The 21,845-nt window shown below is 48.6% G+C and overlaps 1 protein-coding gene across 5 annotated transcripts in view; it reads left to right on the top strand.

Moving 5' to 3' along the window:
- Window positions 1-11,820: 11,820 nt before the first annotated feature.
- Window positions 11,821-21,845, top strand: part of KCNQ4 (potassium voltage-gated channel subfamily Q member 4) — a 103,431-nt gene continuing 93,406 nt past the window's right edge. For all 5 annotated transcript variants that reach the window (XM_077337476.1, XM_077337475.1, XM_077337474.1 and 2 more), the window contains exon 1: window positions 11,821-12,523. In XM_077337476.1, the coding sequence (XP_077193591.1) occupies window positions 12,207-12,523 (317 nt within the window). In that variant the 5' untranslated portion in view covers window positions 11,821-12,206. The remainder of the gene's footprint in view (window positions 12,524-21,845) is intronic.

The following is a 21,845-nucleotide window of genomic DNA, read 5'->3' as shown; positions in this document are numbered from 1 at the left end:
TTTCTGCTAGATTCGTATTGCTTACTGGACATCACATCCCCTTGCTTGGATTGACTTAATCTGCCTTGAGTCCTGTTAGGCATGTGAAAACAGCAACAACAATTTGGCCCTTTCAAATTTGACCTGAATCATTTCTGTGCCGAAGCAGAAGCAGAAGAAGCAGAAGAAGCAGAATAAGCAGAGGAAGAGGAAGAGGAAGAGGAGGAGGAGGAGGAGGAGGAGGAGGGGAAGAGGAAGAGGAGGAAGAGGAGGAAGAAGAAGGAAGAGTTGGTTCTTATATGCCACTTTTCTCTACCCGAAGGAGACTCAAAGCGGCTTACAGTCACCTTCCCTTTTCTCTCCCCACAACAGACACCCTGGGAGGGACTGTGGCTCAGTGGAAGAGCCTCTGCTTCTCATGGAGAGGCCATCCCAGGTTCAATCCCCAGCATCTCCAGTTAAAGGAGAAACTGGGTGATGCGAGAGACCTTTGCCTGAGACCCTGGAGACATGGACCACAGCCCTCTTTGAACGTAAGGCAGTCCCAGATGTGCTCATTATGACTTCAGCCTCCAGTATCACCTTAGCTGCTTTTTTAATGCTCTTGTGGAATTGCAGCTTGGCCACAGAACCTTTCAGAGAACTCTTCAAGTGGCTAGCTAAGGGCTGGGAAATACCTGCTGATTTGGGGGAGGGAGAGCACAATGCCGTATAGCCCACCCTTCAAAGCAGCCACTCCCCAACCTGCCCAAGAAAACTGATCTCTGTAGTCTGGAAGTCAATTGCAAACTGGGAGATCTCCAGGCCTCGCCTGGAGGTTGGCAAGCCCAATTTGCTCCCTTGCAAGCGTAAACACATTGCATTCAGTGCAGGGATGGTCATCCAAGAGACCGGAGGATGCTGAAAGAGGCTCAGGAATTTGCCAGAGCACTTAGGTTTAACTGTTTGTCTGCTGGCCGATGTAATAGAGTGATCCTGGCATGCCACTCCCTGCCACCCATCTCTGTTTCCTGGATACCAGGAGATTCACTCCCGTTTCTCCCTCTAGCAGGGGCCAATTAAAAAACTCCTCTGCGGGGAGGAAGACGTAGGTGACAGAAGTATTACTTATTGATGTTTTTATAGGCTGCGTTTCTAAGTGCCTCCCAAATGCAACGACACTCATTAGAGTCGGACACCTGTGCCAAGCCCCTCAACCACACGCTGAATAATTCACTAATGCAGGCCTTTAATTTTCATCCCTGTTCCTCTTGGCTCGGAGCAAGAGGGATCCCCGGGGTGCGTTTGGAGGAAATGCAGTCCGTTTTGAAAGTAGACCCAACTTCTCTGGGGATCCATCTGTAACTGAACAAGCGGTTCTAGAGGCTAAGGCTGGGGGGAGGGGGGGAACCAGGATGTTGATCTGAGTCAAAGCCAAAACTGGTCTCTCTGAGGCAGCTTCCCCATGGAACATCCTTTTTACCAAAGCAGGCAGCCTGGCCCTAAGCTATCTACTCTAAGTGGTTTCTCATTGGAACAGCTCTCCTCGGGAGGTTGTGGGTTCTCCATCTTTGGAAATTTTCAAACAGAGGCTGGATAGCCATCTGACGGAGAGGCTGATTCGGTGAAGGCTCAAGGGGGTGGCAGGTTACAGTGGATGAGCGATAGGGATGTGAGTGTCCTGCATAGTGCAGGGGCTTGGACTAGATGACCCAGGAGGTTCGTTCCAACTCTATTATATGATTCTATGATTCTATGAAGTGGTAAGCTGCTCTCCATGTTCTCAGCTGTGTCAGAACTTGAACCCAGGATGTGCCACAGGAACAACAGGTACTTATGCTCCCTTCACTCAAAAGAGGTTGTTAGATCCCTCATCCCCTAGACTAGGAGTCTCAGTGCCCTCTTGACACATTTCTTGGTGCTTGCTCAATATTTTTAGAAAGTGGGTGAAGCCAGGGGTGCTCTTGGCCACTGGAGATTCGATTGGCTGTGTAGATTTTTTTTTGGCTGTAGCTGCCACCACAGTGCAAGGAATTTTCATAGTGTGACTGGAGATTAGCTGCAGCAGCCACTTTGTAGCTGGCTCCGGTTCCCATGGGAGCCATTTAGTGGCAACGCCACCATGTGGTGTCAGAATTCCAGAGGTGTCTCAAGCTCAGAAAGGCTGGCTGGATATTGCCTAGGCCAGGGGTAGTCAACCTGTGGTCCTCCAGATGTTCATGGACTACAATTCCCATGAGCCCCTGCCAGCAAACGCTGGCAGGGGCTCATGGGAATTGTAGTCCATGAACATCTGGAGGACCACAGGTTGACTACCCCTGGCCTAGGCTACTGTAGTAGGAGGGGTGTCAATAAACATGTGAAGAGTGGACAGAGCCCTGCTTTATAATTAAGAAGTAGAGCTGCATTTTTATACCCCACTTTTTCATACCTGAAGGAGTCCCAGCGTGGCTTTTGAATGTAAACTATTATTTTAATGTTTAATATCATCTATGATTATATTTATTGATTGGTACTATCCACCCTGAGTCTTACGGGAAGGTAGACAATTATAAATAAATAAATATTTATTCTTGTAGCCACACAACAGACACCCTGTGAAGCAGGTGAGGCTGAGAGAGCTCTGAAAGAACTGTGAATGAGAAAATATACTCACTTATTACGGTGCAGTCACAACTCCTAAAACATACCTAACTGGAGGTATATTGTGTGCAGTTTCAGATTCTGTGTTTTCATTTCACATTGTGCATTTCAAACCGTCAGTATAGCAAATGTCATCCCTTGTGCTGATCTCTTTTTGTAGACTCGTGAAGATATTTGCTAGAACATGTTACCTAGAGGCCTCTTGCCACTTGGGCAGTAAACTCTTTTGGTTGGGTAAGCTTCATTTTTACATGTTTCCTGTTAATACTGAATACCTATGTCCAGTGGTCCCCAATCTTTTTATCACCGGGGTCCGGTCAACACTTGACAATTTTACTGAGGCCCGGGGGGGGGGGGGTAGTCTTTTGCCAAGGGACGTCACCACCACCTGAGCCCCTGCTCCACTTGCTTTCCCGCCAGCGCCCCTGACTTCCCGCTGCCCGCTGGGTGGTGCTGCCAGCAGCAGCTGCACAGTGCCATGCCGAGGGGGAGCCCCAGCCATGGTGGCTGCTGGAGAGCACCAAAGGTGAGCCGGTGGCAGAGTGGCAGGGCAGCCCCCGAGGCAGCAGCCCGGGAGGAGGACAAGGAGGAGCCGCGGCCCTGTACCAACTGATCCAGGGACCGGGACCGGGGGTTGGGAACCACTGCCTATGTCAACATGATTGAGGTTACTCCGTATTTTGGCATCTATGTTACAATTGTTAGGGTCTGCTGAGGAAGCAGTCTCAAGCAAAAAGCAGGCTTCACCAGTTCCTAATTGGGATTTCCAGCGGCATTCCTACAATTACACACTTTGGGAGTATTACAGTGTTGTACTTGTGCTTTTAAAGCATTGGAGGGCCTCCAGCTAGTGGCTAGAGATTTCCCACTATTACAGCTGATCTTGAGGGGACTGAGACCAGCTCACCTGGAGAGAATGGCTGCTTTGGAAGATGGACTGTATGGAATTACACCCCATTGAAGGCCTTCCCCTTCTCAAACCCTGCCCTCCTCAGACTCTATGCCCCAAATCTCTAACGTCTTTCCCATTGTGCAACTGGAAACTCTACACCTATCTAGCATAGCTGTATCTATCTTGATAAGAACCTGGGGGTGGTGTGGGGAGTGTCCTTTCCTCCTAATAGAGGATCAAAGGGATGATTTATCACTTTTCTGTAGAATGGGTGGAAGGAGCCAGTCATAATTTGCCTTGGGCACCCAACCCCCTTGAACCAGCATCTCTGGGCCTCCTGTGCAACCTGCAGCACCATGGAATATATAATTTTTTTCTAAATTATTTTACTTGTGAAAATTAGGTAAAGCAATAGGGATTTCCATATGGTTAAGTTCTCAACAGGGTTAGGGTTCCCTTATGTATAGTTCATGAGCCTCTTGTGGCACAGAGTGGTAAGACATGCAGTCTGAAAGCTTTGCCCATGAGGTTGGGAGTTCGATCCCAGCAGCTGGCTCAAGGTTGACTCAGCCTTCCATCCTTCCGAGGTCAGTAAAATGAGTACCCAGCTTGCTGGGGGGTAAATGGTAATGACTGGGGAAGGCACTGGCAAACCACCCCGTATTGAGTCTGCCATGAAAATGCTGGAGGGCATCACCCCAAGGGTCAGACATGACCCGGTGCTTGCACAGGGATACCTTTACCTATGTATGGTTCAGGGTGGGCAGTCTTTTGGTTTAGTGGAAGTGCTAGGGCTGGGGAAGAAGCAGTGAAGTGGTTGGGAAAGGCCATGTGTTGGTGGTGGCCACAAGACAATCAGATCAATTGCAAATCATAGAAATTACTCTGGCTGGAGGAGGAGGGGAGGAAAAACGTAGAGGTGGCTGGCAGTAAATGAGCAGCAGCCAAATATATCTGGGCTAATGTTCTCCTTTTCCTGCTGGAATTCAAAGCCTGGGTGGAGGGAGAGGTATGAGCCCTTGAGCTGGATCCAAAGGGCTCTTGGCTTGATGCGGACAACCAGGGACTTGCATTAGGAATCTATCAGGATGCTTGCTTGCTTTTTTATTGTATTACTAGCTGCAAAGCCCGTTCCTAAGAACGGGCCTTGAAAGGACCCCCTCCCCTGGCCCCCAGCCAGGCAGCTTAAGGGGTTTTTGGGCCGCAACACAGCCAGATCAAGTGGGGCGGGTGAGGGCTGGGCAGTTCATTAGCAGGGCCCACAGAGCTCCTTAGCAGTCAGTCAGCAGGCCTCCTTAGCAGGCAGTCAGCAGGCCGGGAGGTCCTCGTCAGCAGGCCCTGGTTAGCAGGCCAAGAGGCCCTCTTTAGCAAGCCCTCCACCACGACCCTTTGCCCAGGGCCTTCTCCCCTTACCTGCTGCTGGCTCCAGGCACTGAGGGGTCTGAGAGCATGAGAGCAAAGAGGCTAGAGTCCAGGGATGGAGGGCGGGAGCTGCAGGGGCAGGGCCAATCAGAGCAAAGCTGGCCGCATCGTAATTGCCACTATTCCAACTTGGACAGCCGGACACGTCCCACCCCCTAGGCTATTTCATAAATATATAGAGGAACAACAATGGATAAGGATTGGTTGACATTGATTTTTTTGGGGGGGGGGGGAGGATTTTCTGTGAGTCACTTTGGGTTTGGCAACCTGGAGGAGATACCTGTTGATCTCCCACTCATACAATTGCTCCCCAGGCAACTAAGAAAGACAAGTTCCCCTGGAGGAAATGGCTGCCATGGAGGGTGGACGGGATGTACTACCAGGGGTAGTCAAACTGTGGCCCTGCAGATGTCCGTGGACTACAATTCAAATGCTGGCAGGGGATCCTGGGAATTGTAGTCCATGGACATCTGCAGGGCCACAGTTCCTCCCCTCCTCAAATCCCACCCTCTCCAGGTTCCACTCCCAAAATCTCCCTGAGGGGGGAGAGAATGGGACCACAAGGGGTATAAACCAACAAATGAATAGTCATACTTTAAAAAACCCACACACCTGTCATTCAATGTTTGTCTAAGTAGACCCACCTCCCTGGCATCAAAAATGGCAGCTGGTCTGTTTAGATTGCCAGCGTGTTACATGTGCAGTGTTTTGGGCTTGCGCCATGTTCTCCTGCAAATGCTCACATCGCAAAATGCCTCCAGGAGAGTGGAGCCTCACCCAGGGCTGGAGCCTCACCCAGGCTACCAAGCTTTGACCCTGCTCAGCCCATGAGCTGATCATTGGCTAACTTGGAATCAATGGGCATCTTGTAGAGTGAGCTACCTCGCAAAGTTGTTGTTGTGGGGTGTGGGAGAACTGCGTGATTCCCTGCTTTGAGTCCTTTGGATGAAGGCCAGTTAAAACGGCAAGGAAATTAATAAAATCTTCCTGGGTCCTGCTACCTGTTTCTGATGCTGTGGGTTTGTATGTTTTTATTATTTTATATTTTATTTTAAATTAAATGCTGTTTTAATAGTTATCACCTATTTGGTCGGAAAAGGTGGCATAAAAACCTGTGGGTGGGGAATGAAACTAGAACAGCCATGTGATGTGAGAGCTGATTTTTAATCCCCCCCTCCCCAATTTCCAATAGGCCTCGCAAACACCTTCCTGAAGCATGAAATAGGGACTATGATTCTCCAGAGGAAAAAAAGAGCCTGTTCCTAGTAAAACGGGAGCAGATGTAGGTAAGTGTGTTATTTTCAGACTGACCCCTGTGCAGGCTGAGAATGTGGTGAAATGTGGGATGAGCAAAGAACAGCGGTGGACCTTTAAAAGTCGAGCTGCGGAAATACCACGTCCTCCCTGCTGCAGTAGAAGGCTCTGGCTGTTCTGCAAGGAAAAACTAAACCCTGCTGACTTTTGCTGTCCAGTCAAAACTGCTGTCAAGAGTCACATCTCCATTTTTTCCCCTTTCGCTGCTAGTAGTAACCACCGGCTTAATGTCTTCCACGGGATGGGCTACAGGCCCAGAGCTAACAAAAGCTACAGGAATGCCTCTTGCCCGGCCTGCTGCCCTTGCTAAGCCTCTGATAGCTGGTTTTTCACTGACAAACAGAAACGCTGACAATTTACAACCAACTTAGAGCAACCCTGCAAGGGGCTTCCAAGGCAAGTGGGAAGCTGTAGTTTGCCATTGCCTTTCTCTGCAGATTTGTATTTTTTTTCAACCCCTTGAAAATCTTAGTGCTTTTCAAATTGAAAACAATTCTCCCCCCCCCCCAAAAAAAAATGCCTTATTAATATGCTGCATCCCTTTGAGACCCCTTCAGGTTTCATCCCAATGGGAACAGCTTAACCTAAAAGTGATGCTGGAAACAGGACTGTTATTTACAGAGGCTGAGACTTCTTGAAGCTCTACCTGGATGCAGCTCCAGAGTCTATCCATTTAGCCAGGTCATGGATTTATATTGTTATGGCATTATATATTAACATTTCTGATTCTTCCTATCAATAATTTAGCTGAAGGTCTCAGTGCTTTAAAAATAATTAAGATTTAGATCTGTATCTTTTACCATTTTGAACCAGCAAATTTCCTTTCAGCTTTTTTTAATTTGGTGTCCCTTGTAAAACAGTAATTGGCAAACAAGACAGCAGATAAAACGGGAAACCGGAGCCCAAAGTACCCACACGGAAGATTGCCCGTTGTCTCTCTGGCTGAGTCACTGTCTCCATCTCCTCCCCTATCAGTTTCTGTCAGGGGTAGATAATCCTGTCGCATCTCCACATGGAGTGAAGTGAGAGTAAACCATTGAATCATTCCGGGTGCAGAGAGACAGCAAAACTGCGGAAAGGCTGACCATAGCATTTCTGCGAGAGTCAGTGCTCTATATTTATTGCATTATTGCTATATTTATTATCATTTATTCAATTTATATACCGCCCTCCCAGCAAGCCAGCTCACAGCAGTAAACAATATATAATCAAGAACAGTTAATAACATTTTAAAACCACTTAAAAACAGCATCTATAACTAGCAGTAACACCAATTAGGGCCTCTGGACATCATGCCTCTAGTTGGGATGGGGAAGCAGGTTGGGAGATCATCCGCCATGTTATGGGTTTTTAAGTCTTTTAATGGGGGTATTTTAATGGGGTTTTAAGACCATGTTACCCGCCACGAGCCCATTGGGGAGTGGCGGGATACAAATTTGAAGAAATAATAATAATAATAATAATAATAATAATAATAATAATAATAATAATAATAATAATAATAATAATAGTCATTGTTTCTAGCATACTCTCTGTCAATAGGTCTTTCCCAGCTTAGAATGTTTCCATGCAGGTGTTTTTTGTCGGGGTGTGTGTGTGTGTGTTAGATAGGATCACTGGCCCCAACCAAAGATTTGGTGGAAGAGGTCCGTTTTGCAGGTCCTGCGGAACCGAACTAGTTCCGTCGGGGCCTGGATCTCCTCCAGGAGCTCATTCCACCAAATAGGGGCCAGGACCAGTGGTGAGATCTTCACAGGTGAGTGACTCAGGCAGAAACATGAAGAAACATGAAGAGGGGCTCCTCTGAAGCAGATATTCATCCTTTTTGAAACTTTTCAGCCTTAAGAGTGTCTTGGCTATCACAAATATGCAATTGTTCATTGCATCTTTTGATTGCAGTGTTCTCGTAATCCCGTTTTATATCGTCATTCGCTGCATGTAATAAACTGTTTTACTACGTTGTTCTCCAGTCCTATAATCCTGCATTACCATATGCACGGTACAGGGCTAGTGCTCCCTTCTCTAATTTTGGACTCCAATTTTATGATGCTTCATTGTCCACCATATATGTACTTTCTATAGGGTATTGTAATAAACTGTGAAATCTGCTTGAGCCTCAACATGAAACATGAGGACAAATGAAGCAAATAAATTAGTATCATCCAGTGATTGCAAATAATGTATAATATTTTAAATTCTTTCATTTATGGCCACAGGAATGTCCCGTCACAAGCCAGAGACTGAATCAGACCATAATTCTATCAAGGTCAGCTGTTCTCTAGAGCAGGGGTAGTCAACCCGTGGTCCTCCAGATGTTCATGGACTACAATTCTCATGAGCCCCTGCCAGCGTTTGCTGGCAGGGGCTCATGGGAATTGTAGTCCATGAACATTTGGAGGACCACAGGTTGACTACCCCTGCTCCAGAGTGGTCTTTTTCAACCTTTTGACCCTGGAGGAGTTCCTGAAATGTTTTTTCAGTCCCCAAGAAGCCGTGGAAGTGATGTCAATTGGCCACGCCTCCTTGCCACACCCCCTGGAAGGGGTATGTCACCAGAAGTGACATCACCACCCATGTTAACGGGCAGGCTCAAGGAGGACTAAGGGCGGGGGGAGAGACAGGCAGTTTAAGCTGGGGGTAGGTGTGCAGGCTCAGCCCCCTGCAAAGAGGAGAAACCATGAGAGAACACACTCATGCTCGAGAGAAAGAGGGAGCACAGGAAGCAAAGGCATCCTTTGTTCCCTAGCTTATGTTCAAGCCCATTCAGGCAGGATGGCAAAGGCCACGGACCCCTCGTTGAGAATCCCTGCTCTGGGGTCACAAGTTGAGCCCTTTCACATCACCTACTTACTGCCTGGCCCTTTGAACCCGAGATCCTCTGTATGCCAAGCCAAGGCTCCTCCACTGAGTCACAGCTACTCCCCCCACCACTTAGTTCATCATGCCTTGTGTTATCCAACTGGCCGCAGCTCTCCAATATCTCAAGCAAGCATTGTTCCATCCTGGAGATCCATGGGAGGGACCTTGTGTGCACAAAGCAGGGGCTCTGCCAATGTGCCATAGGGCTGGGGTGGCCAAACTGTGGCTCTCCAGATTTCCATAGACTACAATCACTATGAGCCCCCAAAATCTGGAGAGCCACAATTTGGCCACCCCTGCCTTGGGAGATGATGCGAGGTTCCATCCCTTGACCTAAAAGTCTCCTATTGCACGCTTATGTTGGCTGACAAATCATTGAGGCAGCCGTTGCAGTACTTCCTTTTGGCCAGCTGCACTAGTGGCGCCCAAGAGCAGGCAACAGCCAGGCCAGAGCTATGGAGACCTATGGGAAGTTGCCTTCGATGGAATCAGACCGTCCGTCCTTTGATGCAGACCTATGGCGACCTCACCAATGGGCTGCCAAGGTAAATAAGCAGAGGTGGTTGGTCACTCTCTTCCTCCACCAACTCTTCCTTTCCAGCCAAGTACTTAACCCGCTTAGCTTTCCAGATCTGCTGAGACTGGGCTGTACTGTACTACCACCCCACGTCCCTTGTTCCTTCTTAGCTTTTGCTCTAAATGGCACCTCAACCTTCCTAATGCCACGACCCTTTAATGCAGTTCCTCCTGTTGCGGTGACCCCCACAACATTGCAATTATGCAAGTGTTCTTTCACAGAAATTAAACCAAAACTGACCAATGGCGTGAAGATCCAGGATTGTATATAAATTGTTTTTTTTTTCAGGGGTTTCTTAGTTCAGTTCTGCCTCTTGTCCCACCATGCCAATCTCACTCTTTCCCGCTGCTCCAGACAGGCGGACGCTCTATCTCAATCTACCCCAGCCAAGCTGCTCACCTTGCCGCGACCCCTGTGAAAAGGTCAGTCAACACCCAAAGGGGTCCCGACCCCCAGGTTGAGAACCACTGCTTTAGGAGGTAAAGCCCTCTCTGCTGCTTTCCCTAACCTGGCTACTTCAGATCCCTTTATCCGGGAAAACTTAGCCTGAATTTGAGATCTTATGCACATTTTCTAGCACTGAGCTCCTTCCTTCCCCAGTTTTTCTTGCCTACCTATGAGGTACTTTCCCCCCTCATTTCCTAAAAGAGGAAGTGCCCTTGTTTGTGCAGCTGCTGGAATCTTCTGAACCACAGATAGAGTGCTCCTGATAATGTAAAGTGCAAAACTAAATTGACCACTAGTAAGTCCCATGGAATTCAGGTAATATATGGTGGTTTCCTGATATTGCAGCTGCTCCCCAGAGGATCCAGATGGATTCCCATGGAGAAAAAGTGCCTGCTTTGGAGGCTGGACTCTAGGGCAGGGGTAGTCAAACCTGTGGTCCTCCAAATGTCCATGGACAATTCCCATGAGCCCCTGCCAGCAAATGCTGGCAGGGGCTCATGGGAATTGTAGTCCATGAACATCTGGAGGACCACAGGTTGACTACCCCTGCTCTAGGGCATTATACCAAGCGGAGGGCCCTCCCCTCCCCATGTCCTGCCCCCCAAATCTCCAGGTGCTTGCTGTGAAGCTTGGAGCCTAAGGCCAATTTATAAGATAAAGAACTTTTGATGTAGAGCAGTACAATATTGTAAAAGATTTCAGCCGCAGAGGGAAAATACTGTATTTGCAAATGGGCTTGTGAAAATATCCGGAACCCGTCTTGGCTACATTTTCTTTGTAAACCTACCAATTAAGAGACATTAAACAAATGGATTAAGTTTCCCTTTATTGTCAAGCCAGGACTTCATTTTTCTTCTCTTCTGTTTGGTGAAATTGACCAGCCCTCTGTGTTTTTTCAATAAGGGGCCTAGAGCAGTTTCAAATAATTCACCAAGGACGCCTCTAATAAGAGCTGGTTTTTATACCCCGCTTTTCACTACCTGAAGGAGTCTCGAAGCAACTTCCAATCGCCTTCCCTTCCTCTCCCCCCCCCCCCCACAGACACCCTGCGAGGTAGGCTCTGCAAGAACTGTGAATGGCCCGACATCACCTTGCTGGCTGCATTTGGGGGTGCAGGGAATCCTACCCCGCCCCCCCAACTGGCTTTCAAACTTCATCCCCACAGTTTTCTGCCAGGGAATCCAAGAAAAACTTTCCGGGTCAGTCTTCCCATGTAAGCGACGGCGACTCCCTCCACCCTCCAAAGGTTGCCAACTGTTCGGCGAGCTAAAGTACTTGTGCCTCTTGCCACCGCCTTGATCCGCAGACTCCGATAGGTCGACTGCGAGAAATCTCTCTCTCTCAAGGTTTATGCTGTGAAAAGGTACCAGGGCAGGCCGGGCTGCAAAGTTCGGGGCGTGTGTGTGTGTGATAAAGTAGAAGCCGCGCGGCTTCTATGTTTTGCTCCGCGGGGAAAGCCCCGTTTCAAAAAGCCTCGGCGGGCTTCCCGGGCAGGTGCGCAGAAAGGAAGCTGCGCGGCGAGCCCTTTGCAAGCTTTGCGGCTTTGCTCGGGACCGGCGACGGCTCTTTGCAAAGAGGCTCCCGGCTGGGGCGTGGCGCTCGGGCGTCCTGCGAGGCTCTTGCAAAGGCCGGGCGGGCGGCGGAGGGGCGGGGAGAGGGGGAAGAGGGGGGCGGGCGAGGGCGCGGGCCGCCCATGTGAGCCCGGCCAGCAAAAGGCAGGTGGGGAACCCGGCAGGATGGAGAGGGGCCGCGAGGAACGCACGACCCAGAGCCCGCAGTGCCCGCAGCTGTCGCCGCCGCCGCCGCTTCTCTGGGCAGCCCGGCTGGCCTTCGCCCGCGTCCGGCTCGCCAAAGGGGAGCGCCGCGGCGCCGCGCAACTCTTCTAAACTTGGCCGAAAGGGCCGGAGGGCGCCAGCCTCCCTCCCTCCGCCCGCCCGCATGGGCTGAAGGCGCTCCGGCAGGGCCAGGCTCGCTCCTCGGACCGCCCGCCTCGACAGCCGCGGGGCCTCCCCCATGCCGGCCTGAGCGCCTCCGCCGCCGGCCCCGCTCCATGCCGTGAGCGCGCCTTCGCCCAGCCGCCGACTCTGGCCCGCCATGGCCGGGGCGCCCGGCGGGGACCGCTCGCGGCTCTCTCCCTCGACCATGCCCGGCAGCGGCGGCGGCAGCGGGGAGGCGCAGGGCGGGCTGGAGTTCGTCGCCCTCACGGCCGTGCAGACGGACAAGAGCGAGGCTCCCGCCGGGCCCGGGGGCAGTCCCAGGCGCCTGGGGCTGCTCGGGACGCCCCTGCCCGTGCCGCCGGGGGGCTCCGGGGCCCGGTCGGCGTCGCACAAGCGCTACCGGCGCCTGCAGAACTGCCTCTACAACGTGCTGGAGAGACCGCGCGGCTGGGCGTTCATCTACCACGCCTTCATGTGAGTAGCGCGGCCCCTCTGCGACTCCTGCCCCCCCTCCCCTTCCCCTTCCCCTTCCCCGAGACCCTTCCCCAGCCCCCCCCCCCCTTCCCGCCCTGCTCGACGCAGGCGTGGAGGAAAAGGGGCTGCCACTTTCTCTCCCGAAAGGGAAAGCGCGGCGTCTCCCCTCCGCGGGCTGAACTTCGACGTCCCAAGAAACCCCGTGGGGCTGACTTGCGAGTAAATGGGACGAGGGCTGGATTGAGGGTCCGGATTCTTCCCGTGGGTTTTGCATCCACGATTTCTTTGCAGCGGTGCAACGGCCGGCCAAGTGCATCGCTCTCTCGTTTAAGGAAAAGTGAAATCCCCCGCCCTCGGGGAGGCTGGGCCGGAGGGGAGCACGGGGGCTGCTTGCGAAGAGGCGTTTAAAGGCTGGCGTGCCCGGTTTGAGCATGCGGTCCGGGAAGCCTTGTTGACGACCTGGAGGGATGGGGAGGTAGGCTTATGTAGGTCTTGGGCACCGCTGGGAAATGCCAAACACACACACACACGGACTACAGTGGGTGAATTCAACTGGGTAGCCGTGTTGGTCTGAAATAGCACAATAAAATCCGAGTCCAGTAGCACCTTTAAGACCAACAAAGATTTATTCAGGGTGTGAGCCTTTGAGTGTTTGCGTTTGTGGATAACAAAGCTTACAGTGGGGTTGGGTGGGTGCAAAGAGTGTGCCTTTACCCCCCCCCTTATTGAGCACAGGAAGGGGTGCTGAAGGGGACAGAGCAGCCCCCAAAAGTTTTTCCCCCAACTCCCTTTCAGTGATTTGGCTTCTGGTTGATAGAAGGATGCCAGTCCCTTTCTCCATCCTGGGATGCATTCTGTTCATCTCTGCTTCCTTCTCTGATGCTGCCTTCTCCATCTTATCTAGGAGCCCCTCTCCAGGGGCTGGCCCCTCCTCCAGTTTCCTTCCACTGGCAGGTGGGGATGTAGTTGGTGGCAGAGCCCTATATTTGGGGCAAACCCTTGGGTTGAGCTGACTCGAATTCATATCACTCCTCAGCCATGGAGGGTCCCAGGCGGCCTTGGGTTATTTTTGCACCCTTGACTCGCAGGGTATAATGAGGCAGTTCCCCACCCTAAGCTCCTTGGGAGGCATGTGAGAAATGAAAGTGTGAATGATGGAAGTTCTTCCCAAAGTGATCCATTTGCATGCATGCATGCATCGCCATTTCCTCGATTTCACCTATGTTGGATAATGTCTTCCCAAAGTAGACTTCAGTGATCTGCACAGGAAAATCTAGCTGCATAAACGCACTGAAAGTGCATTATCCAATGTGTGCAGAATGAGAGCTGCTCTAGGGATGCACATGTCTGTCCAGATTGAACCTGGGACATTTTACATATGTAACCTGCCTCCTCTCCAAGAAGCAGTAGTTGTATAACAAAGAGTCCTGTATAGTTTGGAAACCTGCAGGTTCCTTTCCTGAAGATTGGGCAAGATGTCTCGTTTTGCCCATGTTGTCGCTTTTATTCTCTGGCCTCCGTGGTGGCTATTTTCTGTTTTCCGTATCATGTCCTGGTCACTCCCAGCCAGGCTTTAGCAGATGCAGGGTGGAGAAGCCGTTGTGGATCCTGTCTTTTCCTGCTTGTCTCCCCATTATCTCTCCCAAGATTTGGGGTGAATGTTACCCCGGACTAACTGCAGGCATACTCCCATGTAAACATGGAGTTTATAGGATTTGGTCCATTCTGTCTCTGTGGGTTGTGGGTGGAATGAGGAATCTTCCCTGCCCTAATTCCAGAAAGTCTGTTGCACTCGAATAAGGCAGGTCCCATGGCACCCTAAAGGTTCCCAAGGTTTATCTAGGGATGAACCGCTTTGGTGCGGTTCGGCCACCTCGAAGCTGATCACCGAGGCGGCCGAACCACACTGAAGCGCTCACAACTTTATTCCAGCGTACGCATTCATGAGTTAGAACCAGAGCGATTCCTGAATGCTGAACGCTTGTGCCAGAAGACTTGTCTGTAGTCAGAATAGATTCCTGAACTCGTGCTCAAATTATGAGCCACTCAGATTGACTATTGCTCTGGCGTTATAGTTGTGATAATCTGGAATTTGGAAGATGCAGTTGGAAGGCATCCTGACCGATGTGCTCGCTTCTCAGGAACTCTGGCACCAACTGTGGGATCTGGCCACAATCTCCCTTGCTTGCCCTGCCCTCAGATTGCTTTCTCTGAGGGAATGTTTGAATTAACTGGCTTCCAGATAGTAGAGCAGGGATTTGCAACCAGGGTTCCGGGAAACTCTGGGGTTACATGAGAGCTCCCCAGGGGTTACGTGGCCTTTCCCAGAAGTTCAGATGGCCACCGACACCACTAGACATCACTGGAGCTCACTTCCCTGGTCGCTCTACAGGCCTAGTCTCTTTCAACACAATGGAAAAGGTAACTACTGGGTTGGGTGATTGGCCAGCTCCCACATATTACTTACACACCCACTTCTCTGAAGGGGCATATCACCACTTCTGGAGTTCCCCGAAGCCTGAAAAATATTTCAGGGATTCCTATGCAGTCAAAAGGTTGAAAAAAGCTATAGTACAGGGGTAGTCAACCTGTGGTCCTCGAGATGTTCATGGACTACAATTCCCATGAGCCCCTGCCAGCGAATGCTGGCAGGGGCTCATGGGAATTGTAGTCCATGAACATCTGGAGGACCACAGGTTGACTACCCATGTTATAGTAGACCAAGAGACCTTGTGGCTTGTGTGTTGGAAGGGTATCTCCTTTGAGTTTAGACTGGGCCTTCTTACGATGCAGGGAAACTACATCCACCCTGAAAACATGGGAAGGGGTCATCAAGCAGAAGGTGACGATGACCGAAATGATGGCTCCAAGCTCTGTCATTGTATCAGAGGATGTGGCTTCTGAACCTGACACTTTTCAGAGAGGCTTGGTCTATTTAGGGCCATTTGCAGCAATGGCTGTATGGAGCTTCCATGTTTCAGAGGCAGCGTAACTTGAGCATCAGATTTTTGGGACTCCTGTGTTTCTGGGGTGGAGGGCAGGGCTGGCTACCCCAACAGGACAGGAGCCTTGGTGAAGTATATGTTCTTTCTGCAAAAGCAGCAGTGGTATGCCCAGAGGCAGGGGATCTGCAGGGACAGAGCTTTGGGGCTGTCTTCCGGAGTCAGGTTCCAATGTGCTGAGCAGTTACCTCCACCCTGTCCCTCCCCCACCTCTGATGCATTTTCCTGGCACTCGGTTACTCCATTCAGCCTCTTACGGAAACTCTCCCAGTTTCTGTCAGTGGATTCTTCGGTCTGTTCCATAGATGAACCAAGTGTCCTGCTAGAAGAGCTGAGCTGAGAGCCAGTCCTGGGAGAGCTGCTGTGAGCAAAAGAGCCTTTTCTTGCAACAGCTGGCTTGCAACGTTCTCTCCATCCTGGCTCTCTTTCCACCAGCTCTCATCACCACCTCACCTTGCAAAAGAACTCCTTTGCATGATCCTAAGTTGCCTTTCCCCCCCTGAGTCTTTTTCCCTCCCTCACCTTAGTCACTTTCTGGGTCTCTATCTATCACCTCCTCTCTGCTGGGAAGAGCTAACTGGAAGAGCTCGCAAGAAAAGAGCCAGCTTTTCTCTGTCGCCTTGGTGGGTGATCAGCAGAGACCCTCTTAGCCCTGCGTTCCTCCCAGGCCTGGTCTTTCAAACCCCCCCCCCCCCCCCGGTTTCCAAACTATAGCGTTTTTACACCGTCATTAACTTTGGCAGGTGGATTCTTCAGTTCTCCCTTGTTCCACTTGGCTGTTTCTATCTCTCCTTTGCCATCATCCCTCTTTGAAAAGGGCTGGTGTAATTCTTCATATTTTGAGGGTGGGCGTGCTACCGTTGAATTGAACATGGCCATTCTGTGTGCCCTTGAGCTAGTTCTGCTCAGCCTTCTTCACAGGGTTGTTGTTCAGGATAAATTGAGCCTTTCCCCATGTTCCCCTCCCCTCCCCTCCCCTTTGGAGACATGTGAGAAATGACAGTGAGGCCATCCCTCACCTCTGAGTCATCTGTACAAAGACAGTTTACTTGAGGGCCTTTGGACAATCTTTGTATTGTGAATTCGATGACTTCTTGATACCAATATTTAAAATAAACTGAATTAATAATAACCTTACGTTATATCATGCAGCGTGTTTCACCAATTCCCTATACCCAACCCGAATTCAACTGTAAATGAAAAGTAAACTCTTCGTCAAAAGCGACGGGTATCTAGGTTTAGATTGGTTAGTAACTCATGGGGTGAATTGCTCCAATTCTGCCTGTGAAGGTGGAAGGAATCTTTCCATGATACCAAATCAGGGAATGTTACCTTTGTGAGAGGAAAAACCCCTGTCTTAGTGGAAGGGACTTACAGGATCCCAGTCCATATTTATATTCCTCGAGAGGCAACCTTTTTAGTAGCTGTAGCTTTTTTCTGGCATCTTAAAGGCGTTGGAAGCATCTATGGTAAACCGTTGTTGGTTCAGTTCTATGCAGCAAACTGCAGTTTACTGTAACTTCAATACAGCCTAAGATTTGGTTTAAGTTTTGAAACCTCAAGTAAGCCATAGTTCAGAGCTGCTGGTCAGCATTTGTTTCCCATCTGCTTGGCGCTGTGGTGTTAAATTTCCGGAAGAAATGTTAATGTGTGTTACCGAGGATTTGTCGAATCGGACAAAGCACCAAGTCTCACTCAGCACAAAATGTGGCTTGTGGGCCTACCTGACCTTGGTTGCAGATTCGAGTTTGCAAGCGGACACCTGACTTAGTCAGTTTAGAGATTATGTCATAAACTTTCTTAATTGCAGTTCGGCATGATACCTTACTGGAGCCTGTGGGATCGCAAAATCTTTCTCCTGCACCTCTTTTAAGTTCTTAGGACTGTTCCCCACCGATTTCCCAGGGTCTAGAAAATTTTTCTTTAGTTCTTACTGTTCCAAAGGGTTCTCTGTTGCTTTTCTCCCACATTCCAGAAAGACTTACATTCTACAAACTCAGTTCTCGTGATTTCGTTTCACACCTGAGACCCTAAAGGTGGTTGCAGGAAAAGTTTACAAAGCAGAGGAGGTGGCTCAGCATGAAGAAAGAAACTTTTTTCAGCTTATAAAAGAGGTAATTTGGCAGGACACGGTAGATATTCCTGAAACTGGGAATACTGGAAAAAGCAAATTGAGAATTGTCATTCAGAGTATTAGACCGTAAAGTCACATGTATCGATCCTGTATATATTGCTCAGACCAGAGAATCCTTTTTTTTAATGGAACTTTCATGTATCTTACAGAAGACCCCGTTCAATTCTATGCAACTCTACTCAGAAATAAGTCCCATTCCGATAAATGGTTCAGACTTACAAGTCAGTGTGATAGAATTCCAGTCTCAGTGCAGTAAGATGCAAAAAAAAAAAAGAAGTTTGCATGCATGCGTGAGACAAATTAATGGAAGACAGTTCTATCAGCAGCAGTTAGCCATGGTAACTAGATGGAACCTCCATGTACAAAGGCAGTATATCTCTAAATGTTAGGTACTGTGCCACAAAAGCAAAAGGAAGCCTCTGCCAATGTTTTGCTTGTCAGTGTCCAGAAATGTCTGGCAGGCCGTTGTTAGAATAGAGCCATAGGTTTGCTGATCTGATTGAAAAAGGCGATTCTTTGTTTCTTATTTGAAGTACAAATTCGTATGCTCTTTCCCTATCCTACACTATTTGGAATTGCATGTCGCAGAATCATGCTTGATCATATGCTACTATTTAAACATACATTTTTTTTTGTAGAAACTTGGCTGAAAATGTTGCCATTTCCAAAGTATGCCCCTCCTCCCCTTTTTGCTATGATACAATAATTTACCAGTGCTTGCAAAAAATATATTTTTAAAGATCTTTGCAGCTTCATTTTGGTCTTTTGGAAGATGGATTCTCAGAACTGTGGCACTTTCTGGTTTGTTTCCTGTATGGTTTTACACTACCCTTATTTTTTTTTCTTTCCCTATAAAAATAAGTTCTCTCTGAGATACACATTTCATTTGCCCAGAGATCTCAGGTGAGGCCCGTTCCAGCTGCTGGCTTCCGGATAGAATCCTAGTGTCAAAAGGGACCAGACGGGCCATCTAGTCTAACCCCCTGTCCAATGCAGGTTCGGTCAAAAAAAATCCATGAGTTGTTTCCAAGGGAGAGGCCCCACTGTCTGCTTTGAATCTGAAAAGTTGTTTGACTGTTTCAATAAGTTGATTTGACAAGAGCTTCGCCTTCCCTGGGCTGTAAAAGAGCCACAGGCAAAACCACAGCCATTCTTGGGCCTCCGTTCCCTCTGCGTAAAAGTTTCTCTTGGCATATTAAAACAAAACAAAAATAAAGCAGAATAAACTGCGGAAGCAATTGCAGGAGGGGAAGTCCACTTTAGGAAATGCTATTAGTGTTAAATATAAGCAGTGGATTTCGGAGAGCTTCTGTTTAGTTTAACTTGCATTGGAGGAAGCAAAAATGTTAATCACTTTCTCGCTCCGAAACGACTTCTGAGAGTTTCTTTCAGCTGCGGGTTTGATCTGCATAGGTGCAACTGCAACGGATCCGACCCGTATTGCTGAGAAGAAAGTTGCTCTGCATTGCATGGGGCTTTACTCTCCAGGACGGGTGCTTGCAGCTGCTATTTAACAAAGATGCTGCAGGTCAAAGTGTTCAGTAAAGATCTCAATTGTGTGGGACGATCACATTCCTTGTGTGGGAATTGTGGAAGCAGAGAGACTCCTCTGGACTGTCCTGTGCTTTTTTGGCTTTATCATGAACAGAACGAATACATGAGGGCAGAGGGAAGTAACTCTTCCTCTCTTCTTGTGGGATAAGAGAAAGAAAATGAGGGGCAAAATTAAAAATGGCGTTTTTTGGACAGACGTTCAAGGAACGTTATGGCTGAGTTTGCGTATGGACTGTGGAACTCACTGGCACTTGGATTTTTCAGTGTTTTTGGGAGAATTGTAAATCATTAGGGCAGGGGTAGTCAAACTGCGGCCCTCCAGATGTCCGTGGACTACAATTCCCAGGAGCCCCTGCCAGCAAATGCTGGCAGGGGCTCCTGGTAATTGTAGTCCACGGACATCTGGAGGGCCGCAGTTTGACTACCCCTGCACTAGGGCATGGAAATCCACCAGAGTTTTCCCATAATGGTTAAGTTATGAGATCAAACAGGGAACTGACTTGGTTTTGAAACCTGTCTGCTTAAGAAGGAGAAGAGGAGTTGGTTTTATACCCCACTTTTCACTGGCCAAAGCACCTTACAATCATCTTTCCCTTCCTCTCCCCGCAACAGACACTGGCTCTGAATGTCTCTTCCTTGAAAACCCTACAGTCAGCTGTGAATCGGCAGTAGAACAAAAACCAAAAAAGCGAACTTGAGCTCTCTAAAGAAGAAAGGCATCCAATAAATGTTTTAAATAAATAAATAAAGTTCTGACTAGAGGCTTAAATGAGTAAACTGGGGCTATTGTACTTTGGTCATAATATGAATAGCCAATAATGCTAGGAGAAGCTAAAGGCTGCTGGAAAAGAAGACTACCCGAACATGAGATGAACTGATGCAATATAAAAAACTGAGCCTTTCTATTTGCAAGACTCTTACTACTTGAAAGAGTCTCAAAGCTGTTTACAATCGCCTTCTCTTCCTCTCCCCACAACAGATACCCTGTGAGGTAGGTGGGGCTGAGAGAGCTCTGACAGAGCTGCTCTGTGAGAACAGCTCTGACTGAGACTAACCCAAGGTCACCCAGCTGGTTGCATGTGGAGGAGGAGTGGGCATCAAACCCAGCTCTCCTGATTAGAGGTTCTCCTGATTAGAGGTCGCTGCTCTTAACTACTCTGCCATCCTGGCTCCTGTGGTTATTTGAAGTCCAGTGGCATCTTTAAGACCCAACAAAGTTTTATTCAAGGTATAAGGTAACCTTAGGTGCATTTATTGCTTGGTTACTTATGCATCTTTGTTCTAAGTAGCCCTTCCTGGCAACTAACCGCCACTTACCTATATGTAACATTTTAGGAAATGGGTTCCAATCTGAAGGAGTGTCCATCTGAACATAAACTAGTCTGCCAGTTCCTGCTGATGTTGAAATTTGTTGACCTTTGGGCTGACACTGGACTGAAATTTCTTCTCCTGGCCGTTATCTCTTGCATTTGTATGCTTATTTACGGCAATTCACAGATCTGGATTACTGCCTTAATCCACTCAGAAGTTATCACATAATCTCAGCTATCATCTTTTTTGCACCCTCACTCTAAAACAGCCCACCTATATGTAATGGCTCAGGATATTCCGTTCCACTGTATCTGACGAAGTGTGCATGCACATGAAAGTTTACAGCTTGAACAAAACTTGGTTGGCCTTAAAGGTGCCACTGGACTCAAACCTTGGTTGGCCGCTTCAGACCAACATGGCTACCCACCTGAATCCGTGGTTATTTTTTTTAATATAAATTAGATGTTTTATTTTAGAAAGAATACATTGCATATAAAAATACCAAACTGCTATTTTGCAATACGAAGCAGAAGTACAGGAGAAAAAACAATTCTTTTTCTAGAAAACAGCTTTTAGAAAGAAAGAGAAAAGTGGGGGGAGACCCATAATATTACAATTGCCATAAAATTGCCATATATTTCATTCCATCACATTTTACTAATCTATATAATCTAGAATAGGACTCCATGTTCTTCTGAAGTCTGATGTTAATCGGTTGTGCATCAGGTATGTTTGCCATTATCTCATATTCAGCCATCTTGTTTGACCAGTCCGTAAGATCTGGTGGAATTTCCTTTTTTCCATCTTGATGCATACAGACTCCTTGGAGCTGTTACCATATACCTAAAAGTTCACTATACATTCTGATGTTACTCGGTACTCTATTTAATAACATACATTTTGGATTAACAAATTGAAGTTTCAGTATCTTTTGCATCTCATTATTATGAATCATAAGAGCCTCTTGTGGTGCAGAGTGGTAAGGCAGCTGTGTGAAAGCTTTGCCCATGGGGCTGGGAGTTCAATCCCAGCAGCTGGCTCAAGGTTGACTCAGCCTTCCATCCTTCCGAGGTCGGTGAAATGAGTACCCAGCTTGCTGGGGGGTAAACGGTAATGACTGGGGAAGGCACTGGCAAACCACCCCGTATTGAGTCTGCCAAGAAAACGCTGGAGGGCGTCACCCCAAGGGTCAGACATGACCCGGTGCTTGCACAGGGGATACCTTTACCTTTACCTATTATGAATCATAATCCAATACTCCCTTGCTTTCTGACAAGTCCACACCTGTGGTCGTTTTACGCACCTGAATCTGTGGTTATTC

This window comes from Paroedura picta, chromosome 5, assembly GCF_049243985.1.
Source record: "Paroedura picta isolate Pp20150507F chromosome 5, Ppicta_v3.0, whole genome shotgun sequence".
Taxonomy (NCBI): Eukaryota; Metazoa; Chordata; class Lepidosauria; order Squamata; family Gekkonidae; genus Paroedura; species Paroedura picta.
This window is presented reverse-complemented; position numbering and strand designations above follow the sequence as displayed.